Source organism: Jaculus jaculus, chromosome 5 (genome assembly GCF_020740685.1).
Source record: "Jaculus jaculus isolate mJacJac1 chromosome 5, mJacJac1.mat.Y.cur, whole genome shotgun sequence".
In the NCBI taxonomy this organism is placed as follows: Eukaryota; Metazoa; Chordata; class Mammalia; order Rodentia; family Dipodidae; genus Jaculus; species Jaculus jaculus.
Genome location: NC_059106.1, coordinates 99,747,910 through 99,772,630, shown reverse-complemented (window position 1 = coordinate 99,772,630; position 24,721 = coordinate 99,747,910). Strand labels below are relative to the sequence as shown.

Genomic DNA, 24,721 nt, shown 5'->3' with positions numbered 1-24,721 from the left:
TCATCTCCAATGTCATCAAACTGAATTTCATCATCATCTCCAGGATCAAATGTATCAGTTTCATTGATTTTAGCATGCTCTGGAATCTCGCCATATGCCTTCAGACTTCTAGCTTCATCTGCATTCTATTTTAAAATTACATCAGCTTTGTTATCCTGGTAATCTCGGAGGCCAACCAATATGATGTCTGAGGTATTTATCCAAACCTTTTTTCTTAATTTCCCTCTGATGTGGCATAACCTCTTTACACCATCAAAACACATGGCTTCTAATCGTCCATTCCCCAACATTTTGATTACCTGAGCATATTCTTGCCCATCCTCCTTGAACACCAACTCTCGCTTTTCAGATTCATTCTCATTCAATACAGGCACTAAAGCTTCCAGGATTCGTTTTATTTTTTAATTTAATTTTATTTGTGTGCAAGCAGAGAGAGAGAGAGAAATAGAAAGAAGAGAGACAGAGAATGGGTGTGCCAGGGCCTCTAGCCATTGAAACGAATTCCACATTCATGTGCCCCTTTGTGCATCTGCCTTATGTGGGTACTGGGGAATTGAACCTGGTTCCTTTGGGTTTGTAGGCAAGCGCCTTAACCACTAAGCCATCTCTCCAGCCCTCATTGTTACTTTCTGATTGGGGGCTGGTAACAGAACATTCTTCCCTTCTCAGACATCATTTTGATGTTCACTCCTTGATTTTCCATCATCATTTAAGTGCTCTCATGTTTCTCCTGTCCCAACATGATACAGAACAGCAAGACAAGATACCATTTTGGGTGTAGTGACACATTCCTGAAATCCCAGCACTCAGGAAGCTGAGGCGGAAGATTGTGAATTTGAGGCCAGTCTGAACAACATAGTGAGTTACAGACCAACCCAGACATTTAATTTTAGCAGGACTGCCTCCAAAAACCAAATCAAGGAAGGAAGCAAGGAAAGGAAAATAGAGGGGAGGCATTCTGCCTCTCCCCCAGTGTTCATGGTACATCTGAAATCTTTGTACAGAATATGGTATAGAGTTTCCCAGTAACTGTTTATTGGGCAAACCAGTGATTGAAGGGCTGAGGCCTTGTCCTGTGGATCCTGTCTGTAGGTTAGCATGGAGACACTGCGCCGTATTTAGCCTGTGGCAAAAGTTACTGGATCAGTTGTGCAAGTGAGAGACCAAAGGCAGAAGATTGTAGTCTACTTGACCAGTTGCTCTGAGCTGCCTTTCCTTATCTGAGGGAAAGAGGGATCTGCTAACTTCACAAGGTTGTTACCATAATTGAGAAAACTGGAGAATAATGCTCCTGACAATAGTATTTTGGCCTTCTATGGTGATTTTTTTTTTTTTTTTTTTTAAGTAGGGTCTTGCTCTAGTTCAAGCTGACCTGAAATTCACTATGTAGTCTGCAGCTGGCCTCAAGCTCATAGCAATCCTCCTACCTCAGCTTCTTGAGTACTGGCATTAAAGGCATGCATTACCATTCCTTGAGGGGGTGGGGGAAGTTTGGAGAGAGGGAGGGAAGGAAGATGAATGGGTATACCAGTGCCTGTATCCACTGTAAACAAACTCCAGATGCATGTGCTACTTCATGCATATCGGTTTTACATACATTCTGGGGAATCAAACTCAGGTCGGTAGGCTTTGCAGACAAACTTCTTAGCCCCTGAGCTATATATTCCCAGCCCTCCTATTGTGATTTACGTCCAAAGAATATCTTCATAGCTATTATTTTATTTCTTCAAAATGATTTTTTACAATTTTATTTATAGAAATAGAGGCACGTAAAGAGTGAGAATGGGCATGCCAGGGCTTCCATCTACTGCAGATGAACTCCACACACATGTGCCACTTTGTGAATCTGGCTTTACATAGGTCCTGTCTGGCCCATGTCTGTCCTGTGTTTGAATTCCTTCCCTTTCTGGTGAAGTGCATTGACTTGATGCTATGCTAGACTTCCCTCATTCTTGGCCTTGGTGACACTTGGTGTGTGGGGCAGCCTCAGGTCATTGTTACAAAGGGAGAAATCTTGTAAGGCCCTTTCATGAGTATTGAAGATATATAACAAGAAGTTCCTCACAAGTCAGGGAGCCATGTATCCACACATTTAATAGTGTATGACAGTTTCCTAAGTGCAAGCTGGCATCAGGACTGTTGGACCAGAAACTTCATAGTGACTATGGGGAATAGAGAGAACTTTCTTTAAAAAATTTATTTGTAAGTAGAGAGAGATACAAAGAAGAGAGATACAAAGAATGGGTGCACCAGGGCCTCTAGCCACTGCAAATGAACTCCAGATGCATTTTGTGTGTTCCATTTTTGTGCATCTGACTTTATGTGGATACTGGGAAATCGAGCCTGAGACTTTAGACTTTGTAGGCAAGCACTTTAACCACTGAGCCATTTCTCCTCCCTGAGAACTTTTTTAATTTAGACATAATTATAGTGATTATAACCTCAACTTCATATTAGGTAAATAAAAATGATGTCTTAATGTGATGCCACCTTTGCACCATGCCTACTTGTCTTTGTTTTTCTTTAGTTGTTTCCATTTTCTTCGCCAGTTTGGACTTGAGTACTAGTTAGGAAATAAAAGTCACTTAATATCGTTAAGCCTTAGTTTGCTTTAAGTAACGTAAGGAAAAGGATACTTCAGATACTTTGAGGGTTGAGATCATATATTAAAAGTGTAAGCCAAAACTGATCCAGGAGGAACACAGATTTAAGGCCAGCCTGGACCTGCCTCAAAAATATTAGAAAAGTTAAAAAAAAAAAATGGACTAGGGGTATATGTAGCTTAGTAGTTATCTGGCAAGTGTGAAGCCTTGACGTCAATCCCAGTATTGAAAAGATGCTTTGTGTAATATATGTGGTTGCATTGATGGTTTTGTATTAGTGAATGGACACAGACAGTTAAAGTAACTTTGTTCTTTGGTATTATCTTGGGAAAAGGCTTAGAGGCAGAGGTGCCTTCATTAGTATTTATTTTGGTAGCATTGTAGAAGTCCTGAGATCTCATTTAAGGATCTGGGTTTGTGCCACCAGCTTACTAGCTATGCATTCAGCTGGAGTATGTTGGACAGACAGCCCCACAAGGGCCAGAAATGTTCATTGCTCAGGGAACACCTGCTTGGGCATACACCAGAGAGCTTGGTGAATTGACAAAACATCTTCACAAGCTCCAGGAGGATGGAGAGAACATGGGAATTGTTTATTTATGTTTCATTTACTGAATCCCTACCATGGTGGTTTAAATTAGGTGTCCCCCATAAACTCATGTGTTCTGAATGCTAGGTCCTCAGCTTCTGGGAATTGAGAATTTTAGCCTGGCTGAAGGAGTTACGTTGTTGGAGGTGGGTTTATGGGTGTTAATAGCCAGCTGCCCCCTTGCCAGTGTTTGGCTTAATCTGCTGCTGCTGTTGTCCACCTGATGTTGGCAAGGAGGTGATGTCCAGCCGCTGCCCATGCCATCATGGAGTTTACCCTTGAGTCTATAAGCCAAAATAAACCCTTTCCCCCCATAATCTGCTTCTGGTCAGGTGCTTTGTGCCAGAAACAAGGTAGCTGCAATACCTACTTTCTCCAGTTCTACCTATTGTCATGAAGACCTGAGCAAGTCTGATAAGAGTTTCTGAGTCTTCAGAGGTAGATAAAATTCCACCCAGCATGGTTGGTGTGTGGTGTGTGTGCGTGTGCGTGTGCATGCACACACATGCATGCACCTATTCCTGGATACTCAGGAACTTCATACCTGTCACTTCTCTAGAGCACTGGATTCTGGGTAACAAGGACCAGGACTACAAAGTAGCTGCTGAGTAGTAGGGGCCTCTTGCCTCTGACTTACAACTCTGCCTCTCATTTAGCCTAGGGAAGGTTCTGCAAAAACAGTTCTGAAGCTGGGTGTGATGGTGCATTCCTTAATCCCAGTACTTGGGAGGCAGAGGTATGAGGGTTGCCACGAGTTCAAGGCCACCCTGAGATTACACAGTGAGTTCCAGGTCAGCCTGGGTTAGAGTGAATCCCTACCTTGAAAAACCAGAAAAAAAAAAAAGTTCTGAATGACTCCCATGAGTCACTCATTTATTTGGGCTGCTGCACCAGAGGAGGGGGAATTCTCTCTGTGGAAAGCTGATCCTCCCCTGTGGTGTCAGTCAGCAGGGGAGGGCTGGTTTTTGTACTGTCAGTTCAGGGCCCAACTAGGCTCTTAAGTGGGAACAAAAGCTGTGGGAAAGTTCTTTCTGATTTACTCATGGGATGATTTGTCAGAAACCTAGCTTCCTATTTTACTTTATCAAGAAGTTCTTTACGGGTTGGAGTGATGGCTTAGCGGTTAAGAGCTTGCCTGTGAAGTCTATATAAGATCCCTGTTTGAGGCTCGATTCCCCAGGACCCACGTTAGCCACAAGAGGGCGCATGCGTCTGGAGTTTGTTTGCAGTGGCTGGAGGCCCTGGCGCGCCCATTCTCTCTCTCTATCTGCCTCTTCCTCTCTCTGTCTGTCGCTGTCAAATAAATAAGTAAAAATTAAAAAAATTTTTAAAAAAGAAGTTCTGTGTGTGTGAGTTCATGTATGTATAGCCTAGTAAAGTGGAATAAAGGTATAGTTCATAATATTATACAGTTTGGGTATATACCCTGATGAATATGTGAAACTCTTTTCCAGTTAGCTTTTACTGTCTCAGGATGTTCACTTTGGGACTGGGTCCAGGGGTGGGGGAGATTTTCAGGATACAGTGTGCACACAGCTCCCTATATATCTTTACATGTTGCTTCCCTTGACCTCCTCTGACCTGCTGTCACACAGCACACACACAGGACTTTAACATGTTTGACAAAGTCATGTGAGTTGGGATTTGTGTGTCTACTCAGGAGTTGTAACTGCAGGAGACATGCCGAGGTCTGTCTGGCATCTACCATGTGTCTGTCTCCTCCAGAGTTTAAAACAACCCTATAAAATACTTAGTATATACAGATGAGAAAAATTCCATTACAGAGTCACTCAAATCTAGCTGCCAAAATTCTTGACCATAGTGTTTTAACTCCCCCTGCTGGTTCTACTTGAAGTGTTTTGGGTCAGCTTGAGTGCCCACTGGCAGTGTGCTCTTTTGCTTTTTGCTTTGATAGGCGTGGCCTGTGTTGGGGAGTCACGTTCCTTTTGCTCAATTATTTATGGACGTTCTTTGTTCCTGTATTCTGTTCTCCCTGCTGGGCTGTGTGCACTGTGGGTTTTGCATGGTGACTTTGCTTGCTTTACTTAGAGATGTTCATGAGGCACAGTTGTGAAGATAAGCAGGCCTGTGCCCCATCTCCCCCACTTAAAAACGTTAGAGACAGGGTCTCATTCTAACCCAGCCTGACCTGGCTCTCCATAGCTTAGGCTGGCCTCAAAATCAAGAGGATCCTCCTGCCTCAGCCTCCCGAGTGCTGGGATTATAACCAAGAGCCACTATGCTCAGCTTCCCTACCCTTTTTGGAGACATCCACATTATATTCTCTAGACTGGCCTGGGACTTGGTATGTGGCTTTGGCTGCCTTCAACGTTGTGACCCTCCTGCCTCTTGCCCCAAAAGGTGGGATGAACTGTGCCACCATGCCTGACCCCACTGTCCTTTTCTTGTGTCACTTTTGCCACCATAGCTTTGACCCTGGGACAGGCCATATGGATAGCTTCACTAAATCCTACCGTGTGCCTTTTAATAACATTATAGATGCATTAGTTGTAATTTGTTTAAAAGAAGAAAGATAACAGGCATAGTTCGACAGCATAGTGTGTTGATCCATATGGCTTTTAGGAAGACACTTACTGACTTTAATTAAGCAAAGTATTATATTCACTTTGGTCAGAGACGACCTCTTGGTTAAAGCAGACTCATTGGGAGCAGTGTAGAAAGCCTGACCCATCAACTTGGCATTGATTGATTGATCGTCCCTAAAACGTTATTGTAAATGAAGCAGTATTTATGACCCTGGGATATTCCTGGAATCACTGTTATAGTTAGGAGTCATTCTGTGTGACAGAAGTGGCATATAGAAAAGCTGTAATTCTGACTTGCTTACAGGGAAAAAAAAAATCTAAATTTTGTATTTATATTAGGCTATTCTCTTGGCTGGAATTCATTAGCTGTACAGTGTTTTGTGGGGCTTTCATCAGACCTGCTACCCAGGTCTCAGCAAAGCTTGAGGGTCTTGGAGAGAGGTAGAGGCAAGTCATCTCTGTAGGTCTGTGGGTGGAAGTCGCTAGATGGTTTTCTTGGCGTGATGTATGTGAAGCCTTGAGAAGGTTCCAGGCCTATGCAAGGTGGATCTGTGCTGGACTGCTCAAACATTCCCCTACTCTGATGGTTAAGGTTTTGGTATTAGGGTGATGCTAGCTTCACAAAAGGAGTTGGGGAGGATTCCCTGGTCTCTAATTATGCAAAACAGTTTGAGAAAAGTTGGTTTCAGTTCTTCAATGAAGGTTTGATAGAATTCGGCTGAGAAGCCATCCAGTCCTGGACTTTTCTTTTGGAGGAGGCTTTTGACTACTTTTGCAATCTTTTGTGAGTGCTGTTTTGATATCTGGTATGTGTCTAGGAATTCATCCATTTCTTCTAGATTATCCAATTTTGTGGAGTAGAGATTTTGGAAATATGCCCTGATGATTCTTCCAATTTCATTGATGTCTATTGTGACCTCTTTTTCATTTCTAATTTTGTTAATTTGAGACTTCTCGGTTTTTTTGCCTGATCAAATTGGGCAGGAGTTTATCAATCTTCTTTTTTTTTTTTTGAATTAAGTTTTTTTTTAATTAAAATTAACAAATTATCTAGTTACAGTTCCCCACAAAACCACAAACTGGATAGTAACTAAGTCTCTAGGCAACATATTCAAAGCTGTGATTAAAAATTTAAACAAAATCCATCAGAAAAAAAAAAAAAACCCCGAAACCAAAGCAAAACGAAACACAAATCCTCAGGTTCAGTGAAGAGAGCCCAGCTACACACAAGCTAATCAAAAGCAATGTGATTGGCTCAAGAGGCTGGAGACATCCTGATAACTCCAATCAGAGCATTAATATCAAGTTGCCTTTTTCCAGATCCTAGTTTGTTTTTCTGCAACAAAACCCCTCTCATAAGTTGTTTTATTTACAATGTCAACTTTGAAAAGTTCATTGACGTTTACTGGGCAATAAACCAGGCAGAAATCGCTGTACAGTAGACAGCAAAACCCAAGATGCCACTCTCTACATAGAAGTCACAGTTCAGGGTTGTGTTTTTTTTTTTTTTTTTTTTTTTTTTTGAGTAAAGAAATGCAACTTTCGCTCACACTTGAAGGAACTCAGCCTTTAAGGATTGGAATCTCTATTCAGACTACACATGCAGTGAGGACACTGTTATGCTAATATAATTGATTTACTGCTGCATTTCCCTACTGTTTCTCAAGCTTGTTTATTTTTTCAAAGAAGCAGCTCTTCCTTTCATCAGTTTTTAAACATTGTTTTCTTTGTTTCCAGCTCATTAATATCTGCTCTAATCTTGATCATTTCTTTCCATCTGGAGCTCTTAGGGTTGGATTCTTCTTGTTTTTCCAGTGCCTTTAGGTGGAAGGTTAGGTTATTAACTTGTGATCTTGCTGTCTTTGTTATGAGTTTTCCCCTTAGGACTGCCATCATTGTGTCCCATAAGTTTGGTAGGTTGTATTTTTACTATTATTCAGTTCTAGGAATTTTTCAATTTCTTTTTTGATTTGTATTGCAAGTCTCAAGAAGCTGGTGGAGTTCCTGATGTGTCTCTTTAATTTCTAACTTTAAAGCATTGTGATCTGATATGATGCAGGAAGTTACTTCAGTTTTCCTGAATTTATGGAGGCACGATTTATGGCCTAATACATGGTCATTTTTGGAGAAAGTTTCATGGGCAGCTGAGAACAATGTGTATTCTGTAGAGTTGGGGTAGAAAGTTCTGTAGATGTCCATTAGTTCTAGTTGATCTATGGTGTTGTTGAGCTCTATTATTTCTCTGTTGATTATCTGCTTGGATATCTGTCTATTGATGACAGTGGAGTATTGAAGTCTCTGACTGTGATGGTGTTGGTGTTCATTTCTGTTTTGTTGTCATGTAGGTTTTAACTATGGTCCACCTGTGTTTGGCACATATAGATTTATGATTGTGATGTTCTCATGTTAGATCATTCCCTTGATGAGTAAGAAGTGGCCTTTTTGATTACTTTTGGTTTGAAGCCTGTTTTATCAGATATTAAATATAGCAGCACCCATTTGGTTTTTTTTTAAACTTTTATTAACATTTTCCATGATTATAAAAAAAATCCCATGGTAATTCCCTCCCCCCCAACTTTCCCCTTTGAAATTCCATTCTCCATCATATTACCTCCCCATCTCAATCATTGTATTTACATATATACAATATCAACCTATTAAGTACCCTCCTTCTTTCCTTTCTCTCCCCTTTATATCTCCTTTTTAACTTACTGGCCTCTGCTACTAAGTATTTTCCTTCTCACGCAGAAGCCCAATCATCTGTAGCTGGGATCCACATATGAGATCCCATTTGGTTTTTATTTCCATTTGCTTGGAATAACATTTTCCATCCTTTAACCCTGAGGAGGTGTCTGTCTTTAGTGGTAATGTGGGTTTCTTGAATACAGCAGATAGAAGGGTCCATCTTTCCTTCCTTTCCTCCTTCCATCCTTCCCTCCTTCCTTCCTTTCTTTTTATTTGTTTTTTTGAGGTAGGGTCTCACTCTGGCCCAGGCTGACCTGGAATTCACTATGTAGTCTCAGGGTGGCCTCAAACTCATGGTGATCCTCCTACCTCTGCCTCCCGAGTGCTGGAATTAAAGGCTTGTGCCACCATACCCGGTTTGGGTCCATTCTTTCAATCCACCATGATAACTTGTATCTTTTGATGGGTGGGTTAAAACCATTAATATTTAAGGTTATTACTGTCAGGTTTGAATTAATCCCTGCCATGATGAGGTGTTTTATGGGTTTGGTGCTTGCTTATGTTTTGTACTATTTTGAGCCTGGTCTGTTTTGGGTTATTGTGATCATCATCTTGTTGGCTCTTGAGATTGCTTGTTTTACTCCTTGTTGTGGAGTATTCCCTCAAGTATTCTCTGTAGGTTTGGCTTTGTGTTTTGTATAATCAGAGTTGACTTTTTTTATGGAAAGTTTTCCTTTCACCATCTATTATAAGGGATACTTTTGCTGTATAGAGTAGCTTGGGTTGGAAGCCATAGAATTTTAGACTTTGGAGTGTTCCATTCCAGGCCCTCTGGCTTTCAGGGTTTTCATTGAACAATCTGAGGTAATTCTGATGGGATTGCTTTTGTACGTACTGAGGTGTTTCTCTCTTGCTGCTTTACCACTCTTTGTTTTCATTGTTAAGAATTTTAACTATGATGTGTCTTGGAGAGTTTCTTCTTAGGTCCTGTCTGTTTGTTGTTCTATGGGCTTCTTGTATCTGAATGGGCCTCTCTTTTAGAGATTAGAACATTTTTCTTCAATAATTTTGTTGAATGTGTTCTCTATGCCTCTGGCCTGGATTTCCTCTGGTATAACCATGATCCGGATGTTTTGTCTTGTCTTTAGTCAGGGGTTCTAGAGAGGTTTTTTCTTTTTAATAATATTTCTTTGATTTTTATTTTCTATTGTGTTATTTTATATCAGGTCCATCTCTCCTTTTTAAAAAAAATTTATTTATTTTTGTTTATTTATTTGAGAGCGATAGAGAGAGAAAGAGGCAGAGAGAAAGATAGAGAATAGTCACGCCAGGGCTTCCATCCACTGCAGATGAACTCCAGATGCATGTGCCCCCTTGTGCATCTGGCTAACATGGGTCCTGGGGAATCGAGCCTCGAACCAGGGTCGTTAGGCTTCACAGGCAAGCGCTAACTGCTATGCCATCTCTCCAGCCCTCTCATTTTTTTGTGTGTGTTTCAAGGTAGGGTCTCACTCTAGCCCAGGCTGACCTGGAATTCACTTTGTAGTCTCAGGGTGGCCTTGAACTCACAGCTATCCTCCTACCTCTGCCTCCCAAGTGCTGGGATTAAAGGTGTGCGCCACCACGCCTGGCTATCAATCTTATTTTTTGAGGTACGATTTCGGTTTGAGTTCTGATTTTCTTTTTTCTTTTTTTTTTCACTTACACATCTTTTAAAATTTATTTTTTATAATTAACAACTTCCATGATTGTAAACAATATCCCATGGTAATTCCCTCCCTCCCCCCGAGTTCTGATTTTCTTGATGCTCTGGAATTCATTCTTAAATTTGATCAAGTCTTCATTAAGCTTTATCAGTTATTGAGAGCTTCCATTTCTTGACTCACCTTCAATTCATTCATATCTCTGTTCTACTTTTTCTTCATTCAAGTTAAGCCTACTGTCAAAAGCAGAACACTCCAAGAGATGATTTTATTCAATGTCATTGATATGAATGTTGGTTTTTGATAGTTTGCTTCCAATTTGGTAATTCTTTTAATCAGGGTCTCCTTGGTTGTTGTATTATTATTTTGGAATTGAATTTTAGTTGATTTTTCTATGATTTCATTGGAGGTTTCCATTGTGGGACTAGGATTCCTTGGTGGAGCTCTTTCATTTTTCTGACTTCCATTGGTCTTTTTGCACTGTGGTCTATTGAAGGTCTTGTAGGATCTTCAGAGGGTATTATGTTTTAAATGTGAACCAAATTGATGTACTGGTGTACGATGGGGTTATAACCACACATGTTCAAATTGTGGAGATTGTAGGTACATCAAAGGTACCTGGGAAACTGGGAGCTCTGGCCTACTCACTCCACTTACAAGTACTCTTCAGCACATGGGAACCACAGGTTGGGGAACCAGGCATCAGGAAGCTGGAGAGCCAGAGACAAGAGACCAGGTCCTACAGTGGCTGTGCACCCTCTGACCCAGGATAATAGGGATGTTGGTACCCAGGGGCTAGGCAGGCTTCCAGAGCAAAAGGCCTCTTTCCACAGCCCCCACACAAGGACCAGGCCTCCCCAAGACAGGCGCAGGGGGACCTACAGGGATCAAGAAACTGGGAGGAGCCTGGGACCAGGGATTTGGCCTTCTCACTCCAAAGTCTGGTGCAGGGTATCTGGGAATTGGGGACCCCAGGGGCACTTCGATCAGGAAGGCAGAGCAAGGGGCCTGCTTCTGTAGCATCAAACCTGGTTCGTTAGGCTTTGTAGGCAGGCACTTTAACCACTAAACCATCTCTCTAGCCCTGTTCTGTTCTATTTGATTTGATTTGAGATAGAATTGGCATGCCAGGGCCTCAGCCATTGCAATGAACTCCAGACGCTTGTGTCACCTAGTGGGCATGTGCAACCTTGTGCCTGCCTCACCTTTGTACATCTGGCTAATGTGGGACCTGGAGAGTAGAACATGGGTCCTTAGGCTTCACAGGCAGGTGCTTCAAGCACTAAGCCATCTCTCCAGCCTCCTGTTTTGTTTTTAAATGTGTGTTTGTCGTATGGTTTTTTTCTTTTGTGGGGGGGGGCATGAGTACGTGAGGACAGAAGACAGTCTTCGGTATCAGTCCTCATCTACTTTGTTTTGAGGCAGAGTCACTTGTTCGCTGCTGACACATCTAGCTAGCTTTCCAGCTTCAGGGATTTACTGTAGGCAGCTCCTGTCTCCCTGGGATCTTAGACATGTACTACCTTGTCTGGCTTTACATCTATCTGGGCATGTGACCTTCGGTCTTCATGTTTGTGTGGTAACTGCTTTGTCCACTAAGCATCTCCTCTACCTCCTAGTTTGTTTTTGCCACAGGAGCTGGTCCTAGGTTTGCAGAGCTTAGAGCAGTTCCGCTGTGTCTTTTAGGTGCTGTGTGGTGTATGGTGTTATTAGACTGTTAATTCCTTGCGAGTGGAGATTTTGTTGTCATTTTAATCCATTCAACATGTAGCATCACAGTAATTGTTGAGTGTTTAGGAAACATGCTGTTCCTGTTTCTGTAGAGCTAAGTCTAAGCCTCACAAACTAATGCCGTGCTAGTGCCCACCCGTCACCAGTGCCAGCGGCAGCACCATTGCAGGTTAGTTTGGAAGTGAGTTGCCTCATGATTTTAGTATAATGTTGTTTGTTGAAGAGAACAAAGGATGGGTACTCCAAATCTCTGTGGTTATAGGTCTTCATAGCATGCTGTTCTAGAAGAAGGCTAATTGTTTTAGTTGGACCTTGACTCTTACGACTAAAGTAGCACATGAGTAATGAGGCACATTAAAAAACTGCATGTTAAAATGGTTATATTGGGCTGGAGAGATGGCTTACCAGTTAAGTGCTTGCCTGTGAAGCCTAAGGACCCCGGTTCAAGGCTCGATTCTCCAGGACCTACGTTAGCCAGATGCACAAGGGGGCACACGTGTCTGGAATTTGTCTGCAGTGGCTGGAAGCCATGGTGCGCCCATTCTCTCTCTCACTCTCTGCCTTTCTCTGTCTGTCGCTCTCAAATAAATAAAAGTAAACCAAAAAGAAAATTTAAAAAAAAATGGTTATGTTATGTGGTAGCCCCTCTGCAAGAAGCCTACATCTTCCTTCCCTAAAGGGCTCTGAGCCTTTGAGCCTTCCTTATATTCTCAAAAACATGGAGTTCCCTGGTACCAGAAGTAATAAGCTACTGTGGGAACACTGGGCAGTGAGTCATTAGCACACTGCTGCTCTGTGCCCAGGTGTAAGCATCGTTTATTGTAGATGGTTACCTTTGACTAGCGTCTTGCCTCTCCAGGGTCTTTGCACATGCTCCTGCTTTGCTTGTGCCCCCTTCCCCATTGGCTTTGTGCCCATTGCCTCCATACACATCACCTTTAAGCTTTCTGGTTAACTGCTTACCTGGGCTTCAAGCAGTGTCACCCACCCATGCCTTCAGTCAGCGCTTCTCTCTTTGATTCTGTTCTACAGATGGTGAGGTTCATGTAGGCAGGAAAACATACTGACCTTTGTCTTCGTTGTGTCTTTGTTGTTCCTCATCTAGACAGGTTGTGACATGCAGGCTGCACAAGGGTTCTCATTGAATGAATGTGGCATTTGAAGCCCTGCTTCTGACAGAATGAAGCATTGGTGCTTAGTTAAAGGCTCATTGTCATTGTGGTACAGGACAGGGTGTCTGTCTATACAGTTCAAACATTGACCATGCAATAGTTTTAACAAGTTGAAGGTATAATGATTCTTTGAATCTCAATAAAAATACTTACGTCAGAATTGCCACACTATAGCCATCACATCCAGATCCACACTGGGTTCCTCCCTGGCCACTGTCAGTGCTCTTGCTAAAACCCTGCCCATTGCGGAGAACCTTCTCCAACACAGTCACCCAGAGCTGTGAGAAGCACCTAAGTGGATGTCAAGAAGTATGCATTCCAACAAAAACAGACATGTAGCTCAGTGGAACAGAATAGACCCAGTTGCAAGCCCAAGTAGCTATAGCCACCTGATATTCGATAAAAATGCCAAAAATACTCATTGGAGAACAGACAGCCTCTTCAGCAAATGGTGTTTTGAAAACTGGATATATATCTGCAGAAGGATGAAAATAGATTCTTCTCTCTCGCCATGCACAAGAATTAAGTCCAAATGGATTAAAGACCTTAACATCAGACCGGAATCTCTGAAACTGCTAGAGGAAAAAGCAGGGGAAACCCTTCAACATATTGGTCTTGGCAAAGGCTTTCTGAATACAACCCCAATTGCTCAGGCAATAAAACCACAGATTAACCACTGGGACCTAATGAAATTACAAAGATTTTGCACTGCAAAGGACACAGTGAAAAAAGCAAAGAAGCAACCTACAGAATGGGAAAAAATCTTCACCAGCTATATATCTGATAGAGGATTAATATCTAGGATATCCAAAGAACTCAAAAAGTTAAATAATAAGGAATCAAGCCAATCAAAAAATGGGCTATGGAGCTAAATAGAGAGTTCTCAAAGGAAGAAATACGAATGGTATATAAGCATCTAAAAAAATGTTCTACGTCACTAGTCATCAGGGAAATGCAGATTAAAACTACATTGAGATTCCATCTCACTCCTGTCAGATTGGCCACCATCATGAAAACAAATGATCATAAATGTTGGCGGGGATGTGGAAAAAAAGGAACCCTTCTGCACTGCTGGTGGGAATGCAATCTGGTCCAGCCATTGTGGAAAACAGTGTGGAGGTTCCTAAAACAGCTAGAGATTGATCTACCATATGACCCAGCTATAGCACTCCTAGGCATATATCCAAAGGACTCATCTCATTTCCTTAGAAGTACATGCTCAACCATGTTTATTGCTGCTCAATTTATAATAGCTGGGAAATGGAACCAGCCTAGATGACCCTCAACAGATGAGTGGATAATGAAGATGTGGCACATTTATACAATGGAGTTCTACTCAGCGGTAAAGAAAAATGAAGTTATGAAATTTGCAGAAAAATGGATGGACCTGGAAAGTATTATATTTGAGGTAACCCAGGCCCAGAAAGCCAAGCGCCACATGTTCTCTCTCATATGTGGATCCTAGCTACAGATGATTGGGCTTCTGCGTGAGAATGAAAATACTTAGTAGCAGAGGCCAGTAAGTTAAAAAGGAGACATAAAGGGAAGAGAAAGGAAGGGAGGAGGATACTTAATAGGTTGATATTGTATATATGTAATTACAATGATTGTAATGGGGAGGTAATATGATGGAGAATGGAATTTCAAATGGGAAAGTGTGGTGGTGGGGAGGGAGGGAATTACCATGGGATATATTTTATAATCATGGAAAATGTTAATAAAAATTTATAAAAAAAAAAAAAAGAATTTCTCCAGGAAAAAAAAAAAAAAAGAAGAAGTATGCATTCCTTTGGCTTCATTTGTGCTGTCTGCTACCTTTGACAGTAAGGGACTGCAGTCTGCCCAGTTCAGAGCTGACCTACCATCTTTTGCCTCATTATATCACTGCTGTTTGCCATACAACAGCAGGGTTGCAACCAAATTCTGATAAAAGTTCTGAATAAAAGGAAAGAAAATTGAGACATCTGTGTTAACTTGGAAACCAGTTCTGAATCAGTAATTATGGTAGCATTTTACAGACAAAAATAAGTAGATTCTACAAGTTCATACCTTTGGGGAAAGGAGAGAAGTTGGTGGTGGTGGTTGTCACTATTTTGGACAGTATACTACACCAAAAAGCAAAAGTTACTTCTTTCCTTGGAGCAGTGAAGATACTATCTTCTTTGACCTTTATGCCCTAATATGTTGTTGTCCTCTTAATGTCCCTACCAGCTTTTCCTTAGCCTCTCTTTCTTCCAAATGTCTTTTCCTGCCTTTTTAAATTTGAGTTGTTTCCTTAGCGACAATGTTCTCTTATTTTCAGATCTAGTTACCTCAGAGCTGATTTCTTTATTTTTGTTTCTAGTTCAACTCTGAATGTGCTTTAAAAAATAAGGAAGAAAATCTTATCTGTCTTTTGGGGGACACTGGACTGCGAATAAATGCAGGTATGTGGTTTTCTTTTTTCTTTTGAGTCAGGGTCTTGCTGTGTAGCCCAGGCTAGCTTTGAACTTGAGATCCTCTTGCTCTATTTTACCTAGTGCTGGGATTACAGGCTGTATCACTGTGCCTGGCTTCTGAAGCTTGATCCCAAACCTGCCAGTGACCTACAAAAGTTTAAAGAAATCTGCCCCTCACCCCCAGGTTGGGTCTACTTCTAGCACAGGTTGACCTGGAATTCACTCTGTAGTCTCAGGGTGGCCTCAAATTTATAGCGATCCTCCTACCTCTGCTTCCCAAATGCTGGGATTAGAAGTGTGTGCCACCAAGCCCAGTTTAAGTATAACATTATTGGAAGTAGATTACAAGCTAAGTTCCCTTATGTACTCTCCCTATATAGCCACCACTGTTAACAATTTCTTTAATGTTCTTTTAGATCTTATATCACTCAGAGGACTCTTGGTGCCTTCTGTGCTTTCTCACTTGCATTGTCAGTGTTGATTATGGCTCTATGCCATCCTCTTCCATAGCTGTTGACATACTGTGTGTAGTGGGCCCTCTCCATCATAGGGTCTTCTGTGGGTCTTTCTGACAGTTGCCCTACCCTTGGGCTTGTATAATTAGCATACTTGCCTACTCATTTCCATACATATTACTATATTAATTACCTTTTCTTTGCTGGGCCAAAATACTTGACAAAAATCAGTTAGGTAGCCTGGTGTGGTGGTGCATGCCTTTAATCCCAGCACTCAGGAGGCAGAGGTAGGAGGATTGCCATGAGTTTGAGGCCACCCAGAGACTACATAGTGAATTCCAGGTCAGCCTGAGCTAGAGTGAGATCCTACCTCACCCCCCCCCAAAAAAAAACAATCAGTTAGGAGGAGGAGTTTGATTTATCATTCAAGGTCACATTTCATCATGGCAGGGAAGCAATGGCAGCAGGAGCTCAAGGCAGCTGGTTATATTCAATCTATAGAGAGGAAGCAGAGAGTGATGAATGTTGCTGCTCAGCCGTCTTTCTCCTTTTACAAAGCCATTCCAGGACCAGCCCATGGAATGTGTGGCACTCTGCATAGTCAAAATGGGTCTTTCCACCTCAGTTAATCTATTCTGGAAAACTCCTTAACAAACATGCCAAGAAATGTGTTTTCCTGGTGATTCTAAATCCTGTCACATTGACAACCAGAAATGAACCATTACAAAGTCTGTCTTTACAAACTTTCTTTGTCATTTCTATAAAGAATCTCCAAGACAAAGATCTGTCTCACTTGTAAAAGCGGGCTTTGAGCTACTGTTTTTTTCCATCTTAGAATTTTTCAATGTGGGATCAATTTAGGAACGAAATGTTAAATTTTGAAAAATTGTCTTGCCTGCTGATCTGAATTACAGGGTCAGTTACAAGCTTATAAGCATACTCTTTCAGTCTGATTTCCAGAAGACTCTGGCCTCCAGATTTGTTTTGAATATCAAATGGTTAAACTCGAACGCTTCCAGTTTGTAGTAGTGAGGTGTATCTGGAACATGTTCTTCTCTTGAACTTATCCCTTCCCCTCTCCAGAGCAGCTAGTATACCAAGTAAATGGTTTGGTGCAGAGGGCTGTGACAGTTGTCTGACCCGTAATGACCTTTCTTATTCTGGGAGCTTTCTTGAGTCATCTCCCAAATACCCATCATTTCAAGCCTCTGCTTCATACTAGGAACAAGAAGATGAATGGCACAGTTTTTTTGGTCCTCATGGACCAAGACTCCATGGACAGCATGACAAATGCATGAAGAAGAAGACCACATTTCCTTATGGCTAGTGTGCATTGTGATATGTTTAGGAGCAAAGGAGTGAGGGCATCTGGCCTCATGGTTAGGTTCAGTGAGGGCTTCCTGGAGGCAGTGCTGTTCAGAACTAAGTTCTAAAGAAAGTGGAATTTTGCTATGACAAGGGGAGAGAGTAGCCCTGGAGAGGACTCAACATGAGTGAGGCAGCTTGAGAAACAGTGGATGAGGTACAGGAATCCTGGTGGCCTTCTGGGGTTTAAGTAGGAAGTAAAGAGCTGGCAGTGATAAGAGATAAGGTGAGCAAAACCTACCAATTGGACAGGAGATGGAGGGCTTAGTTTCATAGTTTTAGAATGGCTTTGTAGAATAATGAGAAATGAATAGAGGATTTGATATCTATGTTACAGAGACAGTACTTTAGTGAATGTTGGATTGGCAGGAGGGAGAAAATAGTCTGGGGGGCAGGGAGATGGTTAGAAGGCCAGTGATGTTGGAGCACAGGGAAGGAGGGTTATAGGAGGCTTCACTTTGCACAGTTCCTCCTTTGGCCTTAACTGTAGCTGAATAGTTGGGGCTGTTGCTTTAGTTGTAACCTTCTTGCCTTTGGGAGCCATGGTAATGACTGACTTATAAAAGCATCTCATCAGTGGATTTGGACCCTTTCACATGAAGGTTTCTTGTCCTCTGGAATGAGGTACTGCCTGAGTGATTGGGACCTGACCCTAATCATTCCCTTCCATGGCACTTCCACACACTTTGTAAATTACATAAATAGTCACTTTATGTGCACTGCCTCAGATGGGGGTGGGAGGTGTGGAGATAGAGAAGACACTGTGGCCCATGTCTTCACCACGCTTGCTATCTGTCTAGTAGGGAACCGACATAACTTTAAAAGACTGTTTCTTGGCACAGTTTACTCAGAACTTACGTGATCCTGCAGAGGAAGCAATAGTGTAATTATGAGCCAGTCCTTTGACATTATTGGCTCTAGAATAGAATATATTTTACTACCATAATTTGAGTACAAATATAGAAAATATTCAAATTATGCCTGAGATTATGTCACATTGTTGAGAATATGATTTTTCTGTAGTTAGTGAACTGCCATACATAATGAATTCTTTCATCTCTGAGCTGATTGATTTTCTGTAGGGAAATGTGCAAGAGAAGCATCAAGTATCAAGTATTGCTGCTTGCTGTCCTCCCCAGAACTCTACCTCAGTATGTCCAATGATCACAGTTGTCATTTTCCTCCCAATGCAGTATCTAAATATAAAGGAAGACTGCAATGCCATGGCTTTCTGTGCTAAGATGAGGAGTACCAAGAAGACTGAAGTGAAGCAAGAGACCCCTGAGCCGGGCGTGGAGGTAACCTTCTACTTGCTGGATAGGGAGCCACTGCACCTGGGCAGCGGAGAATACACTGCGGAGGAGCTGTGCATCAAGGCCGCACAGGAGTGCAGTGAGTACCAGAAGCTGGGCTCGGGGCTGCAGTGGCATGCTGCCCAGAAGCATATATGGAGTCTCTCCTCCCCTTGGTTCTGTTGAGAAGAAACTGGGCTCTGAAAGTCAGGGATCTACCTTATTTCTTCCAGGATTAGACTTTAATCCTGGAGTTTTGCTTTCACTCACAGTGGCTGATTTCTGCTTTATCACTAGAAGGTGGTAGAATACCAGGGAGTAATGCTTGTCTTCTGTGAGACTATATTTTATTTTACTTTATTTGCATTTATGTATATGGGGAAACATACAGTGGCATGCATGTGGAGGTCAGAGAACATCAAGGTGTCTCTGCTCTACCTTCATTGAGACTTGTCTTTTGCTCCTGAAAACAGACTGCAAATGTCGGTGTGATTTGGGATCATAGATGCATGCAATGCTTTGCATCTGGCTTTATCCTGAGAAATAGAACCCAAGCCTGCAGACTTTGCAAGCAAGGACCTTTAAGCACTGAACTGACTCCTCAGCCCTGTGAGCTTCATTCTTTTGAGACAGTCTTGCTGTATAGTCCAACCTGTTCTAGAACTTACTGAGTAGCACAACCTGGCCTCAAACCCTTGATCCTCTTGCCTTAGGCTTCTGAGTACTGGGATTATAGACATGTCCAACTGAGGCTCAATTCTCATTTCTCCTCTAATTCACTTTAATTGTCTGATTGAAATGAGATCGGCACTAGATGGGGTGATATGTGAAGCATCTAATACAAAGTATGAGGTCAACAGTACTGTTTCTTAACATGTTAGCGATCATTCAAGACTCCAGCAGTGTGACCATCCTACTGCTGCTACCTTGGCCTGTCCTCTTCCATGGATGGGAGGTTGACATGAGAAACTGAGTGTTATTTGTGGCTTCCTCATGCCAGGCTATGAAAAGGACAGTGAGGCTGGTAACAAGTCTGTTTTTTGAGAGTGAGAATTGCCTGTAATGACACATGCACAATGAGGAAACCCAGTCCTTTGTAAGCCTACCTAGAAAAATCAATGAAAATCAAGCTCCCCGCCCCATGTGATTGTCTTACTTAAAGTTAGCCTGTTACCTCCTGAAGGTGCGAAACCAGAGTACCTAAGAAAGATTCTTTTAACATGGGGAAATGGCAGTAATCTGTATTCAGAGAAATTGGTCTGATTTAATATGGCAAGTAAAATCAGAAACACAGACATAGATCTAATTCACTTGGACTGTGGTGAGGATTATGAAACTTAAGTAAATACACTGAGGTTCATTGAAGTATATCTATAAAACAGGAATTTTATAGTTGTAAATTATATTGCAGTAAAGCAGTTTTGAAGAGACCTAATTAATTCATCTTGTGATGATGAAGTAACTCACTGTGATGATGGAGTGCCTTGTCCAGTCCCTGCCTGCCTCCAGCACTGCTAGGGATGGTGGAGATAGTGACACAGTTTATCCAAATCCCCCCTCTCTTTCTTTCTCTCCCCTGCCCCCCCCAATCTTCTCCTCCTTTATCTTTGTCTTTCTACCTAAAGTGCTTTGTATACTAGAGTACCCATAAAAAGGGAGAGGCTTGAGCTAGAGGGAAAAATATAGTGGACTCTTAGTAGACAAACAGCACGTGTGATAAACATGGGTGGAGCTAACGAATAGTGGGAAAGTGAAGTCATGTTTCTCAGTTACTTTGACTAGGCAGCAGTTTCAGGGTCAGCCAGCTGGTGTCTGTTTATAAACCCCTCTCATAGAGATGAGTGGGCTCTTTTCAAAGTGGCTGGGGGAATGTTGCAAAATTTTAATTAAAAAAGTACATAAGGGCTGTAGGGATAGCTTAGTGGTTAAGGCATTTGTCTGCAAAGCCAAAGGACCCAGGTTCGATTCCTTGGGACCCACATTAGCCAGATGCACAAGGGAGTGCATGCATCTGAAATTCATCTGCAGTGGCTGGAAGCTCTGATACACCCATTCTCTCTCCCCCTTTTTCACTGTCAAATAAATAAAAATAAAATATTTTAATAAAAGTACATAAATATAGATTTTAGCTGTTATCATTAATTGGAAGTAGTATTAGGGTAGTGTTTTTTCTTCCCTATTTTTGCTAACTGGTAGTTTGATCAGGTCTCATTGCTTTATCCCTCTCCGTTCTACCTTGGTTTTGAGTCTGAATGTTAGTAGCTGCATAATCTTGAATAAAAGTAAATTTCAGGAGGACAGTTTGTCTGTAAAATGGTGAGAATGCTGCTTGCCTACCTCATCAAGTACCAAGGAGATTAAAAGCTAGTAAGTGTAATGCTAGGTTGATGTCTCACATGTAGCCTTCAGAAGATGTTTATATTAGGGTTAGTACTTGGTGCTTTTTACATTAAAAGGTTTTTTTTTTGCTCTTCCTCTTAGTGGCCAGTGAGTATAGGTAGATAAGGTATTAGAATCGGACCTCTTGTGAAATTGCTGGCAGTACCAATGATTACATACAAATCATGCTTCAAATATGTGTGTGCATGGTTATGTATAAGAGCTAGGTTTCCAGGCCAGTCTTCAGAATCATTTATAAGTGAAAACTTGTAGCACATTTGAAACAGTCCTGATAATACTTTGTTGCTAGGGGAAAATGCTCTGTTAAGTCCCTCTTTATTGTTTCTGTATTTAGTGTGTGTGTGTGTGTGTGTGTGTGTGTGTGTATGTATATGTATGTATATGCCAGAGTCTCTTGCCCCTGCAATCAAATACCTGTCTGGTTTCATGTGGGTGGCTAGGCTCTTGAACCTGGCCTGGCAGGCTTTGCAGGCAAGCACCTTTAACTGCTGAGCCATCTCTCTCTACCCTAGGAGTAGAGTGTGCTGTTCCTTTCTTGAGAAGGATAGAAGAGAGTGCTTTGAGATACCAGCATATCTTTACTTTCTCAACCCAGTGTCCTCATTCAGGAGAGTGACTACCCAGCTCTTACGGCCAAAGAAGAGCCTTACCAGTGTCACTTTCATATCAGGTGTCAGATTTGGGAAACAAACAACCTTATTTATCCCACTTTTTTGGTTTTTCATTTAAGTGTACTGTATCTAGGTTGAAGCTTGGCTGGGCATAAAGATCTCAGTGATAATTGATCATTGTTAATCAGCTCTCTTCCTACACCTGTCAGGATCACGGGTCTGTGCAGTTTCCTTATGTATTCAGAAGTGGTGGCTTCAGAGTTGCCCTTTCTATCATGCTTGTTACTAAGGAACTGGTTGTAGGATGGGGAGGCACAGCTTTGTTAGACATACATCTTTGTGCTACTTTGATACTATTTGAAATATTTATGATTACTATACAAAGTAATACAAAGAGTACTCGAGTATATTTATTAATGGTGTATTTTAATCACTGACAAAAATCACATTATTATTATTACATATTCTAATATGTGTTCTGTGTAGAAGCCAGGATCTTCTTTCTCTCTCTCTCTCTCTCTCTCTCTCTCTTTTTTTTTTTTTTTTTTGAGGTAGGGTCTCATTCTAGTCCAGGCTAGCCTGAAATTCACTATATAGTCTCAGGGTGGCCTTGAACTCACAGTGATCCTCCTACCTCTGCCTCCCTAGTGCTGGGATTAAAGGCGTGCCCACCACACCTGGCTTTTTTCTCTCTTAATATGTATTCTGTGTAGAAGCCAGGAGCTTCTTTTCATACTTAGTGTATAATCATAGTTAGAATTATTTAAACCTGGTTTGTAGAACACAGATTGAGGACTTCCTAAACTCCTCCAGGTTTCTGACTGGAATTGCTAAGGTGCACATCAGGTGCAATCTGTGAACCTCTGAGATAGCCTTTTATCTTTTAATCAAGATTTGCCTTAGATACCTATAATGAGATAGGTCATAGAGAGAGAGAATTGGCACGCCACTGCCTCAGCTGCTGAAATCAAACTCCAGATGCTTGCGCGCCCCCCCCCCCCAGTGGGCATGTGTGAACTTGTGCTTGCCTCACTTTTGCATGTCTGGCTAATGTGGGATCTGGAGAGTTAAACATGGGTCCTTAGGTTTTGCAGGCAAGTTTAACCATTAAGCCATCTCTCCAACCCATTAACTTTTATTTTTAACTGCCTTTAATTTGGTTTGCAAAGAACTGCATGCCTACTCCTGGGGTGTGTGGTTCCTGATTGTACCTGAGTGAACATGGTTGAAAATTATGTTTGTGCTATGAGGACGCAAATGACCTAGGTTCTCTAGATGAGACAATTTCTCACCTTTGTAGTTACCATACTTTTAAAATTGTTGGCTAATTACATCTGCCTGTAACTTCTCTGATGTTCTCTTTTTTCAGGTATATCTCCTCTGTGCCACAATCTCTTTGCCCTGTATAATGAGAATACCAAGCTCTGGTACGCTCCCAATCATGTTATCACTGTGGACGATAAGATGTCTCTCCGGCTTCACTATCGTATGAGGTATGAAACAACAAGGCTGGTGCTGGCCTGGTTTTGTCATGCAGCTCGGGTGGCCATGGCCTGGGTCCCGACTCATTTACCAAGAAGTCCAGTGGTCACATTTGTATTCTTGCATGGGATGCTTTCTGTATGTTAGAAATGCTACAGCCCACAGTCAGACTCCCAGTCCTTTCCTAAGCTACTGAGAAGATAAGCTGTGTGGAACCATTGAAAATTACAAAATACCAAATTTTACCTTTAAAGCAACTTACCAGGTCTTTGCTCCCAGGATTGATTACTATTCCCTGGGTCTGTCTGTGGTAGTTTGAATGTATGACCTCATAAACTCAGGTGGTTTTGATTAAGACTTGAGCTTGTAACTTAAGTCTCCAGCAGCACAGGTGGAAGAGGTGTTAGTGGGGACAGGTTTTGGAATTCAGCCATAAAGTATGTTTGGAGGTAGACCTTGAGTCCTACCCTAAAGGGATGGAGAGCAGTTGGAGCTGTGGTGGCTTTGTGGTGCTGCCTGTTGGCATGTTTCTCTGCTTGGACATATGGAGATGAGTCAGCTCCTAAGCCTAAAATAAACCTCTTTGATCCTATAAGCTGTATCTAGCTAGATGTTTGTCCAGCAATGCAAAACTGACTACAACATTGTTCATCAGTTGTTTACCTGTTAAAGCATTAATTTAGCACCTGTTAGGTTCTAGTCACTGAGAGTCTAGTGAGCCAGGCAGCCGTGCCCTCTGTTGCCACAGAGCTCCTGCTTGTCTTGGAGCTATTTCAGCCCATCTTGCCTCATCACTGCCACTGTTGCTTTTACCTCTGTCTGCTTCATATGGTCTAGACTCCAGTCTAATAGTTAATTATTCTGGATGAGTTATCCATTAAACATGGTCCCAAGATCCTACATTAGAGACCTGTGAAAATTTTAAATATTTTTAAAAAATCACAAATGATTGAATATATCCAATTATGTGCCAATAGAATTGTAAAGTGTAACTTACCAGATTTTTATAGAGGAAGGGAAAGATATATGTGGGACCCATGAAAACTGCTGCATATGTGTCCTCCTGCATCTGGCACATGCCTTGTTCCCCATGAGAACTTCAGTGTAGTACTCCGTGTGGCCACATGCCCTGTCACCCATGTAAATTGCAGTGTCATCCAGTGTATGGCACATCAAAGCTGCAGTGTAGTACCATGTGTGGGAGATGCCCCATTACATGCGAAAAGTGCAGTGTCATCTGGTGTATGGCACATACCCCATTACACATGAAAGCTGCAATGTCATTCTGTGTTTGCCAAATGCCTCATTATACATGAAAACTGCAGTGTTGTCCTGCGTGTGGCAAATGCCTCATTACATGAAAGCTGCAACATTGTCCTGTGTGTGCCATGTGCCCCATTGCACATGAAAGCTGCAGTGTCATCCTGTGTATGGCTCATTCCCCCTTACACATGAGTGACAATGCTGTCCTGCGTGCAACACACTTCTTCGTGTTGCTTTGTGTTGCTGTTGGGCAGGACCCACTGAAGGCAAAGCTGTGCCCAGGAACACTTTCCTCCAGGTTCTAGCATCTACTGGACCTGCCCTGGTTCCGGTGTCGAGTATCTGAGTTTAACAGCAATCCTTTGGTGGTGGTGGTGGTGGGGGCA

General features: G+C 42.0%; 1 protein-coding gene across 2 annotated transcripts in view; it reads left to right on the top strand.

Moving 5' to 3' along the window:
- The window catches only part of Jak1 (Janus kinase 1), a 148,118-nt gene that overhangs the window by 63,584 nt on the left and 59,813 nt on the right, over positions 1–24,721 (top strand). The window contains exons 2-4 of one of the 2 annotated variants that reach the window (XM_045150128.1): positions 15,374–15,455; positions 18,481–18,679; positions 22,960–23,083. In XM_045150128.1, the coding sequence (XP_045006063.1) occupies positions 15,450–15,455; positions 18,481–18,679; positions 22,960–23,083 (329 nt within the window). In that variant the 5' untranslated portion in view covers positions 15,374–15,449. Of the gene's footprint in view, positions 1–15,373; positions 15,456–18,474; positions 18,680–22,959; positions 23,084–24,721 lie in introns of those variants that run through there. The other variant, XM_045150129.1, reaches the window with a different exon arrangement.